The 20,719-nt window shown below is 36.7% G+C and overlaps 2 protein-coding genes across 2 annotated transcripts; one reads left to right on the top strand and one right to left on the bottom strand.

Annotated features, from left to right (window-relative positions):
- Positions 1 to 562: 562 nt before the first annotated feature.
- Positions 563 to 20,650, top strand: LOC136800096 (uncharacterized). Its single transcript, XM_067056707.1, has 11 exons — positions 563 to 683; positions 1,448 to 1,997; positions 3,042 to 3,197; positions 7,493 to 7,651; positions 8,461 to 8,630; positions 9,883 to 10,055; positions 11,348 to 11,522; positions 11,636 to 11,840; positions 14,326 to 14,646; positions 19,732 to 19,834; positions 20,572 to 20,650. Exons 2-11 carry the CDS (start codon positions 1,613 to 1,615, stop codon positions 20,648 to 20,650), a joined length of 1,926 nt encoding a protein of 641 aa, XP_066912808.1. The 5' UTR covers positions 563 to 683; positions 1,448 to 1,612.
- On the bottom strand, positions 15,047 to 19,279 carry LOC136800195 (uncharacterized). Its single transcript, XM_067056817.1, has 2 exons — positions 18,407 to 19,279; positions 15,047 to 15,154 (listed from the first exon to the last, which is right to left on the bottom strand). Exons 1-2 carry the CDS (start codon positions 19,251 to 19,253, stop codon positions 15,111 to 15,113), a joined length of 891 nt encoding a protein of 296 aa, XP_066912918.1. The 5' UTR covers positions 19,254 to 19,279; the 3' UTR covers positions 15,047 to 15,110.
- Positions 20,651 to 20,719: the final 69 nt, after the last annotated feature.

The following is a 20,719-nucleotide window of genomic DNA, read 5'->3' as shown; positions in this document are numbered from 1 at the left end:
TGATTTCCTCCCTAACCACGGCTCACTTTTCAACAAAAGTACTACATCTAGCACTTCGGGATTTATAAATCTATGGGAAAAACCTCTGCTTTAAAAACTTTCACCAATTATTGAAATATTCTTCATTTTTAGCATTTTTAATCCAGTTTAGGCGAGACTTATTTGATTAGTTGTTTTACGGGCCCGACCGACCCTGAAATTCCAAAAGTCGAAATAAAAAATAAAATTCATTTTGGTAGTACATTTTTGTTTTCATTGCTTTCCTGTAATTTCCATTGCTTTACAGACTGCAAAATACTCAAAACTTTGGTAGTTTTTTCAAGGTTCTGAGAATATCATGTTCAATTTTTCATTTTATCCATGAATTCGAGCTTTATTTTCTATTTCCCATTTTTGTCAAGATATAGTAGCTTTTGCTGACTTTTTAGGAGGTTTTAAAGGTGAAATTCCACTTCTACTTTTATTTTTTCGCCGACCGACCAACCGACCCTCTTTTTTGGGTAGCTTGGTCCGTAAAACAACAAATTAAACTAGTATCGCCTCATCATATTTTTTTAGCGTTCTATCCATTTGGAACATCAAATGGTGATTCAGTTGTTAAATCTGGTGATGACACAGCTCAGTGCTTCCCAGTCTCCTCGCAATTTCCTTTGTTTACTACGACCGGCCACACCCAGATATGCGTAAGTTATCAATACTCAGAATTTCATTATCTCTTTATAAAGAAATTCAAATTAAAATCCTTCTAATAGTTTTGACTTACAAATTATGCAAAATGAGCATATAAAAAAAGGCATTTTATGACCATATTTTGCAGTAGCGTGGTGGCAGGGGAGTCAGGGGGGGGGGGACAAATGCCCCCCAGTGGAGGTTTTTCAAAGGGGCGCCGAACTACAAAAAATGCAAAAAAACGCCTCTAATCACTCATTTCGGCGCCCCTTTGCTCTTTTACACCTTACATATGGCAGTTTTCGGCCAGAAAGAGAGAAAATACCCAAAAACTTTTGTGCTTGTTTCGTTCACGTTATTTTTTAAAAATATATAATTTTCATGGTGTCTAAATCAAAATCTTCTAAAATTGCCTCCCCAGTTTGCGCGAATTCTAGTCCACCCTGGACGTTGTGAGCGTTAAATGAACGTTAAAACAACGTTGTGTGCCAGCTGGGAACACGATGAAATCGTTAACTCTACCAAGTTTCGTGAGACTTAACCCATTAAGTACCATCACTTCAAAATTTTCAAATATTTTTTTTTTCAATGGATGTACATACCCCAAGTTAGAAGAAAAAAGCAGGGTGCCATTGGTTGCAGCGCTCCTATATCCCACACTTAACGATATCAGACCGAAAAAATTTAGCAATCTCATGTATGATTGCATTAGCAGTGAACGCCAGTTAACATTCTTTTCAACTTTTATTTTTATTTCTATTTTTCAATTACTAAACAGCTGAACAGTAATGGTTTCATTACTATTGATACTTTGGTGACCGGTATCACAGCCTCACTGGGCACAACAGCCTACGCCTTATTGGTCCCTTTCAACAAAGATTTGAGAAGTAGTGGTGGCAACATTTTCCACAGGTCAACCACAGATGCTGCTTTATTGGCAAACATGGATCAAGATATTCCTATCATTCAAGCAGAAGTTTCCAGTGATGTAGTTCCCTTCAAATCAAAGGAAGCTATTGTTATGACTTATAATAACGTTGCAGGCTATAGTTGTGCCACTTGTCTGTATAAATACCAAGCCGTCCTGCTCACAGACTATGTACATACGTGGGTCATCCTTGATTACGATGGACTAGCTACGACTGATTCTACTCCAATCGGGTTTGGAGATCCAGCTTGTAATGCCAAACAAGAGTTTCCAATTGGTGACTATGCAACCATGAATTCAGGTTCCAATATAGGACAGGCTGGGACTGGAAAATATGCCTTTTTATTGTCATCTGGAGGCTGTGGAGGATCAGGAACACCCGGAACAGATTCACCAATCGGTACAGAATTTGTTTTTTTTTTTCATCATAAAAATCAGCTTCCTCAAAAATATAATAGGTTTCTTCCGCCTAAAAATAAAATGTTAAAAACAGTTAAACAAATAAAAAGTTTAAATGATAAATTGATTTTTTTTTCAAGAATATAAAGAAATGTTTTCTTTATAAAGTTCATTCATTTCCCAAGGAGACATAGATAGATCAGGGTCTGGATAGATAGAATCAACATAGTCATTATAAAAAAAACCCTGTCTGGCAATTTATTGTTTTAGCTTTTTGTTCAATTTCCTTTTGTTACAAACAAATGGCAAGTTGCGATTTGCATACTTTTTGATCACGTTACCAAAGTCTCCTCTTGGGATTGGTCTATTTTCCAATCACATGATCAAAAAGTTTACAAAATAAATCGATTTTGGTACGTAAGCTCTATCCTTTAACAATAAAAAGAGACAAAAGCCTTCCAGACCAGTGTTTTTATAATGACTATGGTATCAATCAGGAGCAGGTATTTTTGATTACTTAAACCGAATCCATTATATTTCTCTCAAAAGGGAGGGAGCAACTGTACCCCTCCTTAAAGACCAATTTTTATGGGGGTGCCGAAAATAAGCGTCAAAAGGTACACCTGATTGCTAATTTCAGCGGATGTTTGCTTTTTTTTACTCTGTAAAACTACGCGCTTTTTTTTTATAAGAATACACTTTATAAGAATGTCCATGATGAAAATGGCCAAAAAATTAAGAATATGCTAAGCATATCACCATCATGTAATTTTGAGACGTATGTACTAAATGTTAAATCTAGTCTGAATTAGGATCCTAACCTAAGAATGCTGTAAGAATATTTTAGGATAATTTTCCCAAAAAAGTTAAAAATATCCATGATGAAGTGGATTTACACCATTCTTATAAAAAAAAAAGCGTGTAGTAATCTTCAGCCAAAAAGAGGTAAAATACCAAATTTTGAAAATTGTCTACCCACAAGATTTATTTCATATTTTTATGTATTAGTAATCAACGGGTTTTATCTTGTTTCATCTTTTACCAGGTGCAGACGGTTGGGGTTTATGGGGTAGCTGGTCAGCTTGTCAATCTCCCAATGTTCATGGTCCTCGTTCAATGATGTCACGCGTACGCACGTGCACATCACCGCCATGTGTTGGCGAAAATAAAACATGGTCAGTTGGAAGTTGCTTAGACTCAGGTAACGGAAACATTATGCTGAGACATCTGTTGTTGTCATCACAACTTAAAGGCTTTATTTTTACATATATGTTCCCGTTTCATATCAGACACATATTTCATATCAGGACAGTGTCTTCCTATTGTTATAAGCAAAAAAATGTTTTTCTTTTCCTCTTTTTCTGACAATTTTGCTCCACATCCGTGTCAATCAAATGTGAAAAAGCTTGTGAATTAAAATTGATGAGTAAGCAAACGAGATCACTCTTATTTAAAAAAAAACCTTTAATGAGGATTATTTTAACTTACAATCAAATATTTGAGAAAAAAGGGAAAATTCCCCAGGAAGTTTTGTAACCACAATCGATTTGTAAGTGCTCTAAAGTAGGTTCGAAGAGTATAGTTAACAGTAGACTTAGGACTTAGGACCTTAGGATCTGAGGATCCAAAAGTTCAAAAATAGTCCAATAAGGCTCAGAATATAGCCTGGAAGTCTGCCAACCCCTCCCAAAATTGAAATATTTGATTAAATTAAAGAGATAGCCCAAAATCGACTTTCTCGTCGGAACTTTAAATCTTGAAAAACGTTAAAATAACCGGAATTCTCATTTCAACCATGATTGTAGGAAAGAATTATTGACAAGTATTTTAAGACTTTTCGGACTCCTTAAAGGGACATAAAAGTAGTAAAATGTAAACATTGCGCGAACCACGTGTCATTAAAGAGAACAATTAAAATCACGTGTCCAAAACAAACTTGTAAAACAATTGAACAATCAAAATTAGCCATATTTGGTTTGATCAGAGATTTGGGAAAAGAGGATAAGAATCGCCGCTGCCGCTCGCTGTTTTCTCATTGTTGATCATTGAATTCGGCGTCGTCTGATGTCGCTAGGCTAGGGAACAACTTGGCCAAGAAGGTACTGTGAAAAAAATGGCGTTATGTGCAGTATTATAACAGTTCAAGAAAAACTGTCTGAATTTACTCCTTTGGAGGGGTTTCCTACTTATATAAACAACTAAAAAGCAAATAACGATCTTTTGGGGTTTCCACTGACAAAAAAATCTGCTATTGCATGCTTTATTTTTTGAGAAAAAGATGGCGGAAGCAGGCATGCTAAAATTTTATGTGAAATGGGACCTTTTTATTTTTAGCTAGTTTGCCTTACTGGAAAGTCTTTCAGAGTCAAAATAAAGTGGTTTGGGTTGGAAAAAGGTTGTAGGTGACTAGCCTAGCTTTGGTTTTTATTGGCACCTTCTAGATCTTTTTGGCACATCCTTCAAAGATAGCTGAAAAATTATATGAAAAAGTGTATTTTTTGTTTGTTAAGTTGAATAAAATTAATTTTTTTGTGTTGCAAACATAATTTTTATGGGTAGCAGTAAGGTTGATTAAGTGACAACCTATAGCTTAGTTTTACATGGCACATATCCTCAAACTTTCTTAGCATTTTGATTGAAGATGGGCAAACTCGTCTAAAAAATGTTGTATTTTTTTCCTAGTTTTTAGATGAAAAAAATGTTTTTCCTAGCAAAACTTGCTTGCTGGCAATGGATTTTAGATTTGGTAAGTACGCTAAATTATCCTTGATGTCTTTTTAGCTTCTACTGAGGAAAAACATTTTTTTGGGGTTGAAATTTCAAGTTTTTGTACTGTATGTAACAGAAAATTGCAATCAAAGTTCTAATATTTTTACTTATGTAAATATGAAATAAATCTTATATAACTGGACAATCTATTAACCGGTCAGAGCCAATCTATTAACCGGTCAGAGACAATCTACTAACCGGTCAGAGCAAATCTACCAACAGGTCAGAGCCAAACCGGTCAGAGTCATAGTTTTATATGTAATTTATAAAACTATGACTCTGACCGGTTTGGCTCTGACCGGTTAGTAGATTTGCTCTGACCGGTTAATAGATTGGCTCTGACCGATTAATAGATTGGCCAGTTATATAAGATTTATTTCACCGGTTTTTTTCAGTGGTCGGTGATTTGTTGTTTGTGTTCTGTATTTGTTTATGATAGCTTGCTGCAAAAGATCCTAATTCCCATTTTCATTATTATATACTTTCAGGTTAGTTACCATCATTACTCCCCAATAACCTAGATCCATGAATTATTTTGTACCTTGTACCACGTGGTTGGTATACAATGAGAATTGGCTTAAAATTTGTCTGAATTTGTCACGTACAAGGCTCAATATCTTTGTAAACACCAACAAATTCTGCTAATAAGATGGGTGAGTGGAAACCATATTTAACTCAATGGAAACAACAATGGAATAATTCTATCAAATTGATTATGTGCATTATGTGTACCTAACAATCTTGGATGTTTTTGGATTTAAATTTTTCCCTGTAAACTGAATATCAATTTGTATCATATAAATCCTCTCTGGAAAGTACATCTTGATTTAATTTTGATATGTAATGGCTGTAATTGCCAATGGAAATGAGTTCTTATGTGTATATAATGTATGTAAGTATATGAAATTTATTTTTTAATGGCAACTGAATTTCGATACCAAAACATGCTGCATTATGTACAAATAATTTCTTTTTTCTGATGACATTGATGATGTTTTGGTTTGTTTGCAATTGGATTGAGGGCTTTTTATCCCTGTTTTACCAGGATTTCCTGCTTGATTACGCAAATAGTCGCAAACAAGACACCAGAATGCGGGTAGGCTACAATTACAAGATATGAACTGAACTATTTTTATGCATCACATTATATAATTATTCATCTTCAGTCTGGTTATATTTATGCTCTTTTTCTCTAAAATTTCATTTGAAAGGGTAAATTGCTTTTTATCTTTGAGTCATACCTCTATTGGAATCGGTGAGCCCCCCTAAGCTAAATCCAAGAGTGTTTCACAATATATATATGTTTATTTTCCAAAGTGCTTTTAGTGAGGAAAAATCAAGTCAAAGTTTTTTGATTGTAATTAATTTTCTTGCAATTATTTAAGTAACTTTTTGGAAGCAATAAGACAAATAAAATTGACAATTAGAATCAAATTGGTCCAGAAATTTAACCAGTTTATTATTATTTTTTGTTATTACAACACGCGACCAAATAAACATTTTTGTATAATTTTTGTTAATGTATTCTTTTCTGTACTACTGTTTTGTATTATATTGCTATGATTTTTCGCTTTGTTGTGTAAACTTCAAAAAGTTCTTACAAAAAAATTCATGATATTTTTGATTTCTTGTCATCGATATCATGAATTGCTATTGTTTCAGTCCTGTTTATTTTCCTTCCCTTCTCCTTCATTGTTTTAATATTCAACCAAGCTAGCTCTTTTTATGTTTATATGATTGTCAAAACACTTTAGCCCGAGAAGTAATGAAAAACTATTCGTTTTACCAGCTTCTTTTTGTGTTTGAATGCAATAAATTTTAAATTCTTTACTAGTAGTTATTTCTACTTCTACAAAATAATATGTGACATCGGTTCGAGCATCCTTGAGGAAAGTATTTTGGCTAAAACTGAAAGTTTTTGGCTCGACTAACACTGTATCCGCCCTGTCCAAAATAAAAAATGCTTATAAAAAAATACCAAAATACCCAATATTGAAATATTTTTATTTCACTTTCGATATCAACCACGGCTGCCATTTTTTGTTTGTACTTCTAGTCTTGTGCGCATAGTATAATCAAGCGCTCCGATTGGTTCAGAACTAAAACAATCGATCGGGCGCAGATATTTCAATAGAACAAAAGGCTCCCTAGCCTATATTTCTATAGCTGAATAGCGCAATTCTTATCCTCTTTTCCCAAATCTCTGGTTTGATATTTTATTTTGACATGTGATATTTGTTTTGATTTTGTATCCGCTGCATACAGTTTGTTTACAAATTTTGCAAGTACTGTTATGTCCCTTTAACCCCATTTTCTTAGAAAAATTGACAAAAAAATCCACAAAATGTTAAAACTAAACAAGAAAATGTTAAGAACTTTTTTAGGCTCAAAAAGTTAAGAACAACCGAAGGCTTCTAATTGTAACTTTAACGTCTGTAGGTTACATGGTCAACAAATTAACCGGTTTAAAAGTCTATTTTCAAAATTTAAGGCTTGGGGACACGAGAAGTTTTTTTCCTTCACTTTTTGTCCCATAAAACAAAAAAGAAACCATGAGACACACACTTTTTTAATGTGTTGGTGGGATGGAGCATGTTGCATTGCACCAACGCGGAAAGAACTTCTCGTGTCCCCAAGCCTTTAGTATTTTTTTGCATCTTTTTTTGTACTTGTTTTATACAGTATTAATGCTTATAATTTTCTCGTATTTTTTATGATTCTTCAAAGGTTCTGGTCTTTATCGAGACACGTATCCTACAGTGGATGTTGCCAATTTAGTGGCTACAAAGATTTTCCCGAAATTCCGAATAGATGATATGACATTATCACCAAGTTATCGAGCACGTGTTGATGTCTTTGCAACTAATGATACCATTGATATACCAGGTAAACAATGATTTAGTATAGTACCCAGCTGGCACACAACGTTGTTTCAACGTTTATCTAACGTTCACGACGTCCATATAACGTTAGATGAATGTTGATACAGCGTATGCTAGCTGGGTAAAGTAAGTCTTCGAGCCGCAGTAGCGATCTATCCAAGGGGGGGGCACGCTTTCCTCTCCTCCGGTTGCTCCACTTACCCTTGATTCCTGTCTTAATTGCTGAGCATTAAGTAGAGAGGTATCAAGTACCATTTTTGTACTAATTACGAAGCCGTTGGTATGACCCGGTCGGGGATTGAATCCATATGGCTTTGCGCATCGTAGCCTAAATAGATCGGTTAGAAGATCTCCGGCCCTGGTCAAAGATATAAGCCGATTCTACGCTATCCGACTAAAAACCACGGTTTGGAGGATAGCACAAAATACTGGAACATTTTTTATCGTTTTATTTGAGCTATTTTTGTTTGAAATTGAAATTTACAAGTTTTGAAGAATTTGGCTGACAAAATTGACACGTAACAACCAAGAAAAACAACAGTATCCAAATTTAGAATTTGGGGTACCTTATCGGGGAAAAATTCGTCGGGGAAAAGTGACGAAATTTTGGCCAAGTGACGAATATTTTTCCCAGACGAAAATTTTCCCTGGCCTTAATGCGTTTACCAACTACCAGCAAGTGACGAATACTTTTCCCCGACTAAAATTTCCCCCGACGAAGTTTTCCCCGATAAGGTACATTCAACTATTAGTGCCATTTCAAAACAGCACGATAGTCAATTGGTTTTTTTATATATCTCTCTTTACTATCAGAATTGGTCATCACAGCCAACACACTTGTTGATGGTACAGGAGCTTTTACTGAACCAACGTCTACGGCAATAGGGAACAAATATGCTTTCACGCATCATGTAGCACGCGAAGGAAATCTGGAATACACCTCAAGATCAAATGCTGAATTGTATATGGACACTAACATTAAGGTTTGGCCACTTGCTTCACTGGCAAAGCTACCCAGCTGGCACACAACGTTGTTTCAACGTTTATCTAACGTTCACAACAACGTCCATATAACGTTAGATGAACGTTGAAACAACGTTGTGCGCCAGCTGGGTATACCCATGGTTTGTTCTATAGGAACAATTTATAAAACACGAGGTTGAAAATTGGCCCAAACTTAAAATAAATTAAGAACAATCCTCAAAGTACTGATTTTAACAGATTTTAGCAGATTCTAAACCCATTCTAAGAAAGAAACTAAGTGTATTAAGAACATCGTAAGAACGCTTGACTGAAAATATCATTAAATTAATAAAGCCTGGGCCAAAATTTACTGGTTCTAATGCATGAAAAAAGCATGTATCCGCCATCTTTGATCAGAGTCCTTTTTGAAAGTGGTACCCGCAAAGAAGTTATTGCAGGGTAAAAGCTTTACCTAACGTGAGAAAAAGCGCTACATTATTCAAGTATTTAAGGAAAAGTAGATCCAGCGCTTTCGGTGCATTTACTACAACAGTGAGTTGTGGTGCCATTTTTTGAGAATTCAAAACGTAATTGACGTTTTTTTAAGGGCTACATACACTACACAATATATTGGTGAATGCTGGCAATATATTGTAAAGGTGTCCGCAATATATTGTCAGCTAGATTTGCAATATTCCAACAATATAGGGGGATTGTTTACAAAATGAAAATTCCTTTTTATAATAGAGCACCTGTTGTTTACTCCGTACGTTACGGTCCGAAAACTATATTGTCGAATATTGCTCACCAATATATTGTGTAGCCTATTTAGCCCTTTAAATGAAGAAGAAGTTGGTAGAGGCCCAGTTTGCAGAGTATGACAAGGCTGCACTCGAGGAAAAAAATTCGAAAATACCAAGTTCCAAGTACTGGAAGAACGCACCTGATAAATTTTGGTTCGAACAAGGTGCACCTATACCTCGGAAATTTGCCCAATAAAAAGGCAAAAGAATGCTACAATTAGCTGCACTTAAGGAATAATAGCTGAACTATGCACTTGAGGTTAAAAAACTGTCCTGAAAACCTCAAATTTTGCACATGCACTCCTAGTTATGCACTAGAGATCTCGAGCAAACGTGCAACAATCTCTTTGTTTTTCTTGGTTTATCTTCTTTGTTTATTTTAATGTCAGTTTATATGGGGTTCTTCTAATGACTCTTTTGTTCTGTGTCTCGATCATTAATATAAATAAACATTTTTATTACTCTGTAGATGTTACCATCACCTTCAGATAAAGTGACCTTATCGCATGTTTGGAGTTTCAAGAGAGATGAAGACAATATTGAAACGTTATTTGTGCATCAAGAAGTTCTTTCCAAAACCAACACTGTTCATATGTCAATTTCAAAGATCAGTGACATGCCAAACGTTTTCTTTCCTGGAAGGTATAATGTCACGTATTCAAGCTATTTTTTTTACATTTCACCCCGGAGGAGGTAGTACTTAAACAAAATGGGCTTTTCCAGAAATAGTCCGTGAACCCCTGTTGAGGATATCGGATATCCAGGGGATTAACGTTTTCAAAAGTGGATATCCAGGGGGTTAGATATCTACAAGGGAGCGGATATCCAGGGGGTAAAGTGTTTTTTCAAGTAAAAAATACGATATCCAGTAAGCATCTTTATAAGAGAGGATATCCAGGGAGTTGAGCATACTTTTAAGAGTGGATGTCTTTAAGAGTGGATGTCTTTACTAATAAAGTAGGATATCCAGGGGGTTCGATTCTTCGAAAAATCAATATCCTCAACAGTGGGGTAAATTCTTTTCTTCTGGAAAAGCCCAATGGGTGCCGGGCATGTTCCCTCTACCTTTTAGACTGGAGCCGTTTATAATGCGTGCAATACAGTAGTATAGGCGTTATATGATAATACGATTATTATTACGGGATTTAGTTTGTATAAACTAAAATTGTTCCCTCCTTTACCTTTTGCTTTATTTCTACTATGTCTAAATTAGTCGTCTAGCTTGCTAGACTATCTACCTTTGGATATTTTCACACTCTCGAAAGTCACTCAAAGGGTAACAAAAACCATTACAAAACAATTAAGTCTCTTTAAGTGTACCAAAAATTACGAAAATCAATAATCAATTCCCTCAAAGGGTCATAAATCCTTAAAATTTGGACTCAAATGGACTTTAATTCTTTTCAAAACTTTGGCTCAGACATTCCCTTCCTCTCGCAAACCACCTAGTTACCCCCCGGCGTTTTACACAAATTTGATTCCTATGAAAATCGGGGAAATTTATACGAAATAGAGGAAAATAGATGATTCACGCAATCACAGAAAAAAGAACGTTCACATTTACGCATTTTTTTTAACACATTCATGCAACGAAAAGAGCCCTTTCATGCGTTCAAACACGTTGAATGTTGCCTTGCCGGGCCACATAACTCAAACTCTTTAGCGCGGTGTAATGTAATGTGACGTAAGGGGGGGGGTTAAAAAGTCAACTTTTTTTCTGCTGGTTTTAAGGGAATTTCCAGGGCTGATGATAAGAAACTTTTTTTGGTGATTATTTATCAAGCGAATTCTCAATTATAAAAAATCAAAAATCATCAGATAGGGGAGGAATGTTTTTGGGCGGTTTAAAAAAAAAAGAAAAATAAAAAAAAAAGGTTATAAAGTATCGTATGGTACAGTAATATCGAGTGATTTACCTCTCTTTTTCGTTCTAGAATAACTGAGGATTTGCTGTTCAGCACGGCGTACTTAGGTTACGGAACAAATATTGAATTGAAAGTGTATTTCGATTCCAATTTCCAAACAGACTCCATAACCAATGTTGTTCTACCTCGTCCTGGCGCTATGCTCTTTGAGAAATACAGTAACCAGAATGCAGCAAAGTTTAAAGTAAGTGTACCACTACCCAGCTGGCACACAACGTTGTTTTAACCGGCCCAAATAGGGTTAAAATCGAACAAAAGAGCGTCAACTATATTTTTTCACATCGCTTTTACTATTAGCTTGATGCTGTTTTTGGTACATCATTTTTACCACAAATGACGATGGATATTGCTAACAAACGTTTAACAAGTAATGGTCAAAGCAACTTCCATTACTACCAAGAGTCGATTGGATGTTGTGATACTTATGGTAAACAGATCTTCCAAGTGAACCGAACTGCTGTCAATGTCATTTCACAAACTAATGGAAATTATGGTTGGAAAGGTAATTGCAAATACAGTGGAGCACCATAACCTCGAACCCACGGGGAGCATAGATTTGTTCGATTTAATGAATTTCGATTTATAAGGCATTGTCAACTGAAAACTTATTCGAGTTAAGGAGATATTCGAGTTATAGAGGTTCGAGTTGAAGAGACTCCACTGTGTTCATTCTCCTATTCTGAATCACAGACCTCTATAGAACAGCTTGTACTATAAGGAGAAAAAATCGGTCAGTGTATACCATCAGCCTATGTTTTCCACAGATATCTTATATAAAACACTAGATAGCGACTCTGTTCTTCCCAAACACGGCATGCGAAGCAAAAAATCTGTTTATCTTTGCTTAAGGTAGGTCACAGTAGGTCACCGTAGAAACCTTGGTTTTCACTGATCTAAACTTTTTCTCACACTGCAATGACTTCAAACTTTGCAAGGATCACGCAGGCTAAATTGTGACGTTACTTCATCTAAGATGGTGAATTATTTTGCTTCAAATAGAGAAGGAAAAGTTCTAGCGTTTTATATAAGATATCTGGGATGTTTTCTCGGTACACCAGCCGTGGTTTGTTCATTCTTGCTAGTCTACTGGGTTTTAAAATTTCAGTACCTGACTCATTAGACCAAATGCTCGGGAGCGTAAGAGCTGCGGCTGTTTTTTTTTTAATTTCTAAGCAGAGTTTCATTTGTCCTGTATAATTTTGAGTCCTTGATTTTTAGTCTCGCTTTATCACTGTTCGCTATGCTTTACATAGCATTTCCTTCACTTCTTATTCGTATGCGTTCTGCTATTTCTGCTATTTTTTATCGTGTTTATTTCGCAAAAGGGTCGCCCAAAGGTTTGCAAAAGTCGGTTTTCTGATTAAATTGATTTTTTATCCCCGCTTGCTGCCTCATTGGGGCTAAAACAAGTCGAAAACTTTTAGACAAAAAAGGCAAGTTGGAACCAGCCGTCTAAACCAGACCTTAGTTTTATAGTCCCGCTGCTGAGATCGAAAAAAGTGGCTAGAAAGCGATTTTCGTGATACATCTCTTAGATCTAACTTTTTTTGGTGGAAACTCGCGAATTAGTATGTGTAGATTACAAAATCGAAAAGTTTCCGCGATTTTCTAGTGCAAGTGTCGAGAAAATCGACTTAAAAGTTGACTTTTATCGAGTTAATCGATTTTAATCGATTTTCATGAACTTAACAGTTTCTAGGTCATGAGTTTTCACTTTTATGATGCATTTTGCTTGTAAATACTAAAAGCCATCAAAATATTACACTAATAATTAATTCAAGCGATGAAAATGTAGAAAAAACGGCTAAAATCGATAAAATCATCGATAAAACATCGAATGTCAACTGAAAAACTCCGAATGAGTCTGTAGACTTCAAAAATTGTCTGATTTGGCTTAAATTTTGCACACTTGGCCCTTGGGTAAATATCTGCAGATATAATTTGTCATTTTTTGAAAGTTTGGATTTTTGGGGTCTGGGGACGAGTTCTTCGTCAAAACGAGGCTGAAACTTTAAGGCACACTGTAGACTTAAAAAATGGTTGGAATACTGTTGAAATACTGTTGGAAAATCAGTATGGAAAAGTTTGCAAAATTTCATCCATTTAACCCTGTCCAGTCTACAGGCTGCCCACGCAAAGCCTCGTTTTCACAAGAAACTCGTCTCCGGACCCCAAATATAAATATTTTTAAAAAACTGGATGTTTAGATATTCACTAACGCAGCAAATATGCGAAATTTCAGTCAAATCAGACCATTTTTTAAGTCTACAGTGTGCCCTAAAGTTTCAGCCTCGTTTTGACGAAGAACTCGTCCCCAGACCCCAAAAATCCAAACTTTCAAAAAATGACAAATTATATCTGTAGATATTCACCCATGGGCCAAGTGTGCAACGTTTCAGCAAAATCTGACCATTGTTAAGGTCTGCAGGCCGCCCCTAAGTTTCAGCCTCGTTTTGACGAAAAGCTTGTCCCCAGACCCCAAAAATCAAAATTTTCAAAAATTGAAAACTTAGATCTGCAGATATTCCCCCAAGGGCCAAGTGTGCAAAATTTCAGCCAAATCAGACAATTTTTGAAGTCTACAGACTCATTCGGAGTTTTTCAGTTGACATTCGATGTTTTATCGATGATTTTATCGATTTTAGCCGTTTTTCCTACATTTTCATCGCTTGAGTTAATTATTAGTGTAATATTTTGATGGCTTTTAGTATTTACAAGCAAAATGCATCATAAAAGTGAAAACTCATGACCTAGAAACTGTTAAGTTCATGAAAATCGATTAAAATCGATTAACTCGATAACAGTCAACTTTTAAGTCGATTTTCTCGACACTTGCAATAGAAAATCGCGGAAACTTTTCGATTTTGTAATCTACACATACTAATTCGCGAGTTTCCACCAAAAAAAGTTAGATCTAAGAGATGTATCACGAAACGAAACAATTTTCGACCTCAGCAGCGGGACTATTATGATTCTTTGTGTTTTAGAACCTGGCATGAGAATCAAATCGAAACACGACGGTAGATGTCTACAAAATGGACCCAATGGTGGAGTCATTGCTAAATCGAAATGCCGTGAAAATTATATTTTGACTCAAGAAGGCAGATTAGTTTCACCTCAAGACGGCCAAGTTAAATTTGGTGCAAACCACCCAGTATATTTCCAGCATGATAACTTTCGAGTTCTCCAAAAAGATTTTTCAAACGTTCTTGAATATCAACCAGCCACTGGGTATGTTGTATTGAGGGGTACATTGAGCATCTTCGATGAATATACGGGTGCGCAAAACAAATTCAAATTGATTCAAGGTAAGATTTTTAAACAAACGCTAATTCGTTACTACCCAGCTAGCACACAACGTTGTTTCAACGTTCATCTAACGTTATATGGACGTTGTGAACATTAGATGAACGATGAAACAACGTTGTGTGTCAGCTGGATGACTTAAAAAATATCTTTTATTGACAGGGTATCCAGATAGGAATGACAAAGATTGAGGATTGTGCAAGGGCCCGAAGGGCCCGCAGTGCAATCCCGATTTTATGAATAAAATCGAAGCCAACGATCTAATACTGGATTACGCCCTTTTCACGCTGAAAGTCTGAAATGTCATTGCGAAATTATGTAAAAATTAACAAGTCAAAGACTTTTATTTTTAAGATTAGCCAATTCGGGGTGAGAAATAAATTTGACACAATTTTGATTATTTTTGGTTCAGATACATATATTTTCTGAGTAAAACTAATGAAGAAAAACACCAAGACATGGCAAACTAATTGCCACGACCTCGTCCACGTCCGCGGAAATTGCCACGACCTGAAATTGAGAACAAAATAAAATAATATACTGTTATATTAGGCTGATGAAGGGGAATAAGGTGGGCGGGCAGTATTAGATCGTTGGCTTCGATTTTATTCATAAAATCGGGATTGCACTGCGGGCCCTTCGGGCCCTTGCACAATCCTCAATTTCATTTCATAAAATCTCCGCCCGATCCAATACTGGATTACGCCCTTTTCTCGCCTTCAGTCTGCAAGTCATTGCTCAAAGCCTCTGTTTAAAGCGTACTATTTATTAGAGAAAAGTGCTGATGTAAAATCATTTTCCTCAACTAAATCTTTTTTGTATCGCTTTTCAAAAGTGGTTGAAGTTGACCAGTGTGCTCTTTTTAGAATTTCTTTCATTGGAACACCTTGAGCATAAGCTTTTGAAGTTGAAGCCGACCTAGTAGAATGTCCCTTAAAGGTTGAAGTATCTATCCCTGCCAAAAATATGGTTTTTAACACCCATCCAGAGACGGTAGAAGAAACTACTGGTTTATGGGGGTTCACATAGCTCAATAACAATTGACCTTTCCCCTCTCTCCAAGTTTTTGTTCTTTCTAAATACAAATCAATGTTTTTACAAACACACAGATTTTCATCGTCCTTAAAAGGAAAATATTCAATTGGAGGTCTGACTTTTCCTGGTCTGTCAACCTTAGTTGGTTTGCCAAATGAAAAAATATATTTTGAGTGATGCTTGACCAAAAATGCTGTGTCAAGGAAAGTTATTTCATGCGCTCTGGCTGTTGAGGTTAACGAAAGGAGCATTGTTAATTTGAAGGTTAATAATTTGTCACTGGCTGTTTTTTGAATCAATAGAGGTTAAATATCTAACTACTACATCTACATCCCAAATAAAATTGTATTTCGGTTGAGGAAACCTTTCATTATGAACACCCTTGAGAAGAGAAGAAACCAAGGGATGTTTTCCAACTGGTAAACCATCAATAGGTTGATGGTAAGCAGATATTGCGGACCTGTAACCAGCAATTGTACTATGTTCAAGGCCACTCTGAAAAGAATCAGTTAAGAACTCTATGATGAAATTTAGAGAGCATCGAAAGGGATCAACTTGTTTTGTACCACACCAGCTATCCCACTTACCCCAGGCCGATTTGTAATGAGATCGTGTCCCTGGTCTTCTTGAGGCAGTGATGAGCTCTGCAGCTTTCTTCGATAATCCCTCTGCTTGGATTCTCTCCCTGAAACTGTCCAAGCCACCAGATGGAGGCTTTGGTTCTGTATTAGAGGGTGTATTATGTTTTGAGGGTTCATCAAAAGGTCCCATTGGTTTGGGATAAGAATAGGGTTTTGAATGGACAATTGAAGAAGTTGTGGATACCAGCTTTGAGTCTGCCAGGCTGGTGTTATTAACAAGATTGTTGCCTTTTCGGCTGACACCTTCCAAAGAACCTTCCCTATTAGACAAAATGGTGGGAACGCATACCCCCTTATGTGAGTCCACTGAGTCTGAAATGCATCCTGTCCCTTGCTGTAGGGATCTATTTTCCAAGAATAATAAAGAGGTACTTGGTGGGTTAGTCTTGAGGCAAAAAGGTCTGTACACGGTGTCCCCCTTGCTTTGCAAAGTTCTCGAAATATCTGAGTTTTTAGTTTCCATTCGCTTGAGTCTTTCACTGATCGTGATTGGCGGTCTGCTTCCACATTCAGGCGCCCTGGAAGATACTCTACAGTAATCGTGATCTGATGCTCTAAAAGGTATTTCCAGATCTCCTTGCTTAGGTCTGTTAACAGTTTGCTGTGGGTTCCTCCCATTTTCTTCAAATATGTAAGGGCTGCTATATTGTCCATCTGAATGTGAATGGACAATGTTTGTGGAAAAAGCCTGTGGAATGCTAGTATTGCTAGTTTTGCAGCTTTCAACTCTAGTACATTGATATGAAGATCCTGTTCTGGTGCTGACCATTGACCCCCTGTTTCCTTCCCCTTGCAGTATGCACCCCATCCTTCCTTGGATGCATCTGAAGATATCGAAAGTTGAGGAGGAGGTAACACTAGAGAACGTCCGTTTGTCAATTGAAGGTTTTGACACCACCAGTTCAGTTCTTCCTTCACCTCTTCTGATAAGGAAATCATTGAGTCGAAATTTTTGTGTCTCGACAGCTCTTTTATCTGTTGGCTTTGAATAGCCCTGTACTGAAGAGGTGCAGGGAGAACTGCTACTGCTGCTGAGGACAAGAGACCAAGAAGTTTTGTGAGATCCCTTATCGATACCTGAGAAGATTCCAGCATATTCTGACACTGGGAAATTATCTTTTCCATTCTCTCTGGTGGCAGGCTCAATTTTAAATTCAACGAGTCCACTTCCACCCCCAAAAATTGAATCTGATGAACTGGTTCTAGAACTGACTTCTTCATGTTGATTCTGAATCCCAGATGTTGAAGTAAAAACATCAAAGTGTCCCGGGCCATTCTTATCTCTTGAAGGGAAGACGCCAGGATTAAAATGTCGTCCAAGTAAACTATTAGGCGGACATTCAACCTTCTCAATAGGGCTATAGGAACTTTCATCACTTTTGTAAAGACTCTGGGTGCTGGAGCAAGGCCGAAGCACAGGCAAAGAAATTGGTAAATTTTTTGTTTCCACTTGAATCTCACATACTTCCTGGATTCTTGACTTATCGGGATTGAGAAATAGGCGTCCGAAAGGTCTATCTTGACCATGAAGTCCCCCTTTTTTAGAAGTTCTTTGAGTAAGGACAAGCTTTCCATCTTGAAATGAAGGTAAGGAATGTGTTTGTTTAGGGACTTCAGATTTATCACTGGTCTGTTCCCTCCATCCTTTTTGGAAACCAGGAACAGAGAACTTAGAAAGAACTTAGAATTGATTTTGGTTTTGAAAATGAATTGTTTCTATAGCATTCTTTTCCAACATTTGCTCTATCTCCTGATCCACTAGTGATATCTCCTCTTTTGACATGTTTGGAGATTTGGGAATTTGATTTTGCCTTGGAGTTGAAACAAAGGGTATTTGATATCCTTGAACTGTTCTCAGTATCTCTGGATCTTGTGTTAGTTTTTCCCAATTTTTCAAATAAAACTTCGTTCGACCTGCCTTTGGCAGGTTTTTGACTAGTTTCTGAGGAAACAGTGATTTTACTAGAGGGTGCACACAAGAAAGGTCTTGTTCTTCCTGGACCTGTCTTAGTGGAGGAATGGGACTCGGTTTTGGAGGTACAAAACAAGTTGATATTTTTTGGTTTAAGATAGGAAATTTTCTTACCTCTGAATGAGAAGCCTGGTCTTGAATGCCCTCTTCCACGGCTTGCTGGAAAAGAGCCTCCTGGAAAGGGCCTTTTTGAACCAATTGCAGGGAATCTGGGTCTAGTTGACGTAGATGATGATGCTTTCACTCCAGTAAATACAGATTCTGACTTTTTGATAGCTTTGGTGTCTTTAATCAATTTGGTTTCGAATTCTTCTCCAAATAAATGCTTGTTATCAGCCTTGTTAAGCTCTTGACTTTGGTTCTTTAAGATGTCTTTTACTCTTGATGAGGAGTCAATCAGTGTTGACAAAATATTCTCTCTCCTGTGATAGTTGCATGAGTTTTGGATCTGAGACAGCAAAAGTATTGTTTGGTCAAGAAGATGCGAGAGGTGGACGGTTGATTCATCCTCAGGATTTCGGCTTTTTTCCTGGTCAACTGCGTCCCAAATTTTCAAAAGTGGTCCAAAGACCAAAAACATTTTATCTTGAATTGTCTTTAATGTCTTTTCTGATTTAAGAGTTATTGATTTGTTATTATTTGACAGTATCGTGCGGATGTAGCTGTCAAGATCAGGTACCTGTTTTAGATTTGTTGGTACAGGATTTTCCCAAACAATGCTGTCTTTGATATCTTTATCAGCTACATGCAGTTTGATATATTTGTGGATGTATTCTAAAAGATTGTTTGGGAGTTCCCATTTCTCTTCAGCCGCCTCTGGATCGAGTTCAAATCTGTCAGTAGGGGCTGGAGGTTGTTCGTTGATGGGCTGGACCTCATCAGCATGTTCTTCTATAGGTTCCTGAGGAGCTGCAGGGACGTTATCTCCATTACCATTTCTAGGAAAGAGATTTTGAAACATTATTTTACCCTTTATAATCACTGAATGAAATAAAGGATTTTTGATTTTTTTTTAAACTTTATCGAGTAAAATAATGCCTTCAATATATTGGGGCAACACTACCCTTCATAGTCACTGAATGTAATGAAGGTAGTTAATCTGCTAAGCTTAGATGATTTTGGATTCATAAAGGAATGTTTGGAATTTTAAGTATTCTACTTACTCTGCGTCCATCTTTATCAGCGCGAATTGGCGAAAGAGGCTTTGAGCAATGACTGAGAAAAGGGCGTAATCCAGTATTGGATCGGGCGGAGATTTTATGAAATGAAATTGAAAGAAGAGATAGTTTGAGGGATTACCCATTTGGCACACTAATTCTAAACAACGTCTACCTAATAACATTCATTTACGTCTTTAACGTTAAATGAATATTGGGAGAACGTTACATCTACGTTGGTTTGGTCAATGATTCTCGCGAAAACTGTTTTTGTTTTTGTAGGTTATACTGATGAAGTAATGGAGAAGATTGGTATGAAATCGATCCTTCAATTGGACACCGAACTGGGGTCAACAATTCTACTCTGTGAACCGACTGCTGACTTGTAAGCTTCTAAGAGATGGAGAAAATTATTATTTTACATGGATAACCCACTAATCTAAGACTATTAGACAGTCTTTCGATTATTTTCAGGCAATCCACTGCCAGCTTTCTCGGGTATTTACGAAACTGAATACACCCCTGCCTCACAGCCATGGTGGATAGGAACTTTTTTCCAGAGCGGGGGATTACCTTATCGGGGAAAACTTCGTCAGGGAAAAGTGACGAAATTTTGGACAAGTGACGAATATTTTCCTCGACGAAAATTTTCCCCGATAAGGTATGTCAAAAACTCTATGGGGATAGAAATTCTATTGTTCCAAACTTTAAAATATCCAGTAGGGATGGTTTTTGAGTGCAATTCTTAAAATTGAATTTCGAATGGAGATGGTGAAATCAAAGTCAATTTTCCAGTGCAACTGAAATTGTAGAGTATTTTTCGACTGAGCACGGGCTAGGGTCCCAGAGGGTCCGTGACACAGGGGTGTCTGAATGAGAGTATTGGAAGAAGCGGGGATTCGAACTGGGAATCCCTGGTTTGTGCTGCTGACTTATTAGAACACTTGTCTATCAACCCAGCTGGCACACAACGTTGTTTCGACGTTTTTCTAACATTCACAACGTCCATATAACGTTAGATAAACGTTGAAACAATGTTGTGTGCCAGCTGGAAATCGTCTATCCGTCTGTTTCTATTTTTGTTTATTGACGAATTTTAATTTTTGATTCTTTTTATTTTAGGGGCAAGAAATCCAATTGTTATTTCTCAACTGACAAAGGGCAAAAATGGAAAGGTAAATTGTTCTTTGGTTTTTCATGACAAACATTTTAAAGTTGTATTTGGGCGTTAACAATATTATTCAAAAATATTTCACGGAGAGATCTTTTC

This window comes from Clytia hemisphaerica, unplaced genomic scaffold (assembly GCF_902728285.1).
Source record: "Clytia hemisphaerica strain Z4C2 unplaced genomic scaffold, Clytia hemisphaerica genome assembly, whole genome shotgun sequence".
Lineage (NCBI taxonomy): Eukaryota > Metazoa > Cnidaria > Hydrozoa > Leptothecata > Clytiidae > Clytia > Clytia hemisphaerica.
This window is presented reverse-complemented; position numbering and strand designations above follow the sequence as displayed.

Bases quoted from the DNA above. Each gene is read 5' to 3' on its own strand.
- LOC136800195 (XM_067056817.1), bottom strand. From the start codon at position 19,253: ATGTTTCAAAATCTCTTTCCTAGAAATGGTAATGGAGATAACGTCCCT. The intron at 15,155-18,406 runs GTAAGAAAATTT...TCTCAATTTCAG, and splicing joins ACCAGGCTTCTCATTCAGAG to GTCGTGGCAATTTCCGCGGA.
- LOC136800096 (XM_067056707.1), top strand. From the start codon at position 1,613: ATGGATCAAGATATTCCTATCATTCAAGCAGAAGTTTCCAGTGATGTA. The intron at 7,652-8,460 runs GTAAACAATGAT...CTTTACTATCAG, and splicing joins TGATACCATTGATATACCAG to AATTGGTCATCACAGCCAAC. The intron at 11,841-14,325 runs GTAATTGCAAAT...TTTGTGTTTTAG, and splicing joins TGGAAATTATGGTTGGAAAG to AACCTGGCATGAGAATCAAA.